This window comes from Danio aesculapii, chromosome 2 (genome assembly GCF_903798145.1).
Source record: "Danio aesculapii chromosome 2, fDanAes4.1, whole genome shotgun sequence".
Taxonomy (NCBI): domain Eukaryota; kingdom Metazoa; phylum Chordata; class Actinopteri; order Cypriniformes; family Danionidae; genus Danio; species Danio aesculapii.
The window spans coordinates 1225431-1227930 of NC_079436.1; the positions used below are offsets into that span (position 1 = coordinate 1225431).

Consider the following 2500-nt stretch of genomic DNA (forward strand, 5'->3'; position numbering starts at 1 on the left):
TGAAGTTATCCATGAGATAAAACATTCTCAAAATAGGGCTGTGCATTTTAATAATATATGTGTATGTATAAAATAAAAAGTCCATTTTGTAGCATCACAAAATACATTGTTTACAGTAATACTTTTTCATAATTCAAATGGACAGCAATATTACACGCCGTTATGGACCTCCAGACAGAAACATGAATAAAAGCATCGTGAGAATGTTGCAGTATTGAAAGTACAACGTTTACGTTTAGCATTTTTAATATTTATTTATTTAGTTGTTTTATTTATTTATTTATATCGTTGTTGATTCATTTGTGGTGATTGTTGTTGTTTTATTTATTTATTTTAGTTGTTATTTTATCTATTTATTTGGTCATGGTGGTGGTTGTTTTATTTATTTATGTCCTTGTTTTATTTATTTTGTTGTTAATTTATTTTGTTGTTGTTTTATTTATTTATTTATTTGGATGTTTTTATTTATGCCGCTGTTTTATTTATGTATGTATTTATTTATTTATTTGGATGTTTTTATTCATTTATTTATGCCATTGTTTTATTTATGTATGTATTTATTTATTTATTTGGATGTTTTTATTTATTTATGTTGTTGTTTATTTATTTGAATGTTTTTATTTATGATGTTGTTTTTATTTATTCATTTATTTATGTTGTCGTTATTTATTTAAATGTTTTTATTTATGACTTTGTTTATTTATTTATTTGGATGTATTTATTTATGTTGTTGTTATTATTTACTTATTTGTTTGAATGTTTTTATTTATGACTTTTATTTATTTGGATGTATGTATTTATTTATTTATGTTGTTGTTATTATTTATTTATTTGAATGTTTTTATTTATGGCATTGTTTTATTTATTTATTTATTTGGATGTTTTTATTTATTATGACGTTGTTTATTTATTTTATTTGGATGTTTTTATTTATTATGACATTTATTTATTATTTATTTGGATGTTTTTTTTTACTATGACGTTGTTTATTTATTATTTATTTGGATGTTTATTTGTTATGACATTATTTATTATTTATTTGGATGTTTTTATTTACTATGACGTTGTTTATTTATTATTTATTTGGATGTTTTTATTTATTTATTTATTTATGTTGTTATTTATTTAGATGTTTTTATTTATTATTTATTTGGATGTTTTTATTTATTTATGTTGTTATTTATTTAGATGTTTTTTATTATGACGTTGTTTATTATTTATTTGGATGTTTTTATTTAATATGACGTTGTTTATTTATTTATTTGGATGTTTTTATTTATTTATTTATTTATGTTGTTATTTATTTAGATGTTTTTATTTATTATGACGTTGTTTATTCATTATTTATTTGGATGTTTTTTATTTATTTATTTATGTTGTTATTTATTTAGATGTTTTTATTTATTATGACGTTGTTTATTCATTATTTATTTGGATGTTTTTTATTTATTTATTTATGTTGTTATTTATTTAGATGTTTTTATTTATTATGACGTTGTTTATTTATTATTTTTTTGGATGTTTTTTTTTATTTATTTATTTGTTTATGTTGTTATTTATTTGGATGTTTTTATTTATTACGTTGTTATTTGTTTGTTTATTTGGATGTATTTATTTGTTTGTTTTATTTATTAACATGTTTTATTTATGTTGTTGTTGTACTATTTTATTTATTTATTAGTTTGTTTGGTTCTTTTAATTTATTTATTTTGGACCTGTAATCCTGTAATCAACGTGCTTAGTTTGAAAAGTGTTCTACATTTTAATAACATTTATTTTATATTTCTACATTTTTAATCAATGAAGTTCAGTATAAAGTGAGAAATGTGAATAAGTAGGTTTTCTGAGTAATTACCTTAAAATGTAAATATAAGTAGTGCTTTCCATGTGGTCATTGTCATGTTCATATTGTAATCTATATCATTATCAGGAAATGATATTACTTGTATTGTGATAAACTGTATCTTATAAAAACAATTCAAAGATGCTGTTTGAGTTCTGCTAGAAGAGAATGAAGCCGATTTCTCCTATTTAAATGGAAAAATAATTTGTCGTCAAACACAGATTTATTTGAATGCAATCAAAAAATTCCAGCCCCAGTAGCTGTGGACAATCTCAAAGCGTTTAAGGCCTTATTTACACCTGTATTGGCCACAAACAGGCCCAAAAAGCTGCTGCTGAAGCTGTGTGTGTGTTGTGTTTTTCAGGGTTTTAGAAGAGGCGTCTGCCAGTCAGGCCAGCAGCAAGAAAGAAAACCGTGTTGACTCGTCTGGGAAGAACCGAAGTTATGACATCCGCATTGAGAATTTTGACGTGTCTTTCGGAGAGAGGTGAGAAATATTACAGTTCTCCCATACCAACCACTCATGTCTCTGAGTTTAAGCTAGCAAAAATGTCCAGACAGATGTATGTGTGCTGCTGGGTTTATGTGTACAGTGTAATACAGATATGTGTGTGTGCAGGTGTCTGCTGCAAGGTGCAGAGGTGTGTTTAGCGAGCG

At 23.9% G+C, this 2500-nt stretch overlaps 1 protein-coding gene across 1 annotated transcript in view; it reads left to right on the forward strand.

The window, feature by feature from the left end:
- The window catches only part of abcf3 (ATP-binding cassette, sub-family F (GCN20), member 3), a 23294-nt gene that overhangs the window by 7180 nt on the left and 13614 nt on the right, over window positions 1-2500 (forward strand). The window contains exons 6-7 of the mRNA XM_056470513.1: window positions 2208-2330; window positions 2463-2500. The exon at window positions 2463-2500 is cut by the window's right edge and continues 229 nt beyond it. Of these exons, the coding sequence (XP_056326488.1) occupies window positions 2208-2330; window positions 2463-2500 (161 nt within the window). The remainder of the gene's footprint in view (window positions 1-2207; window positions 2331-2462) is intronic.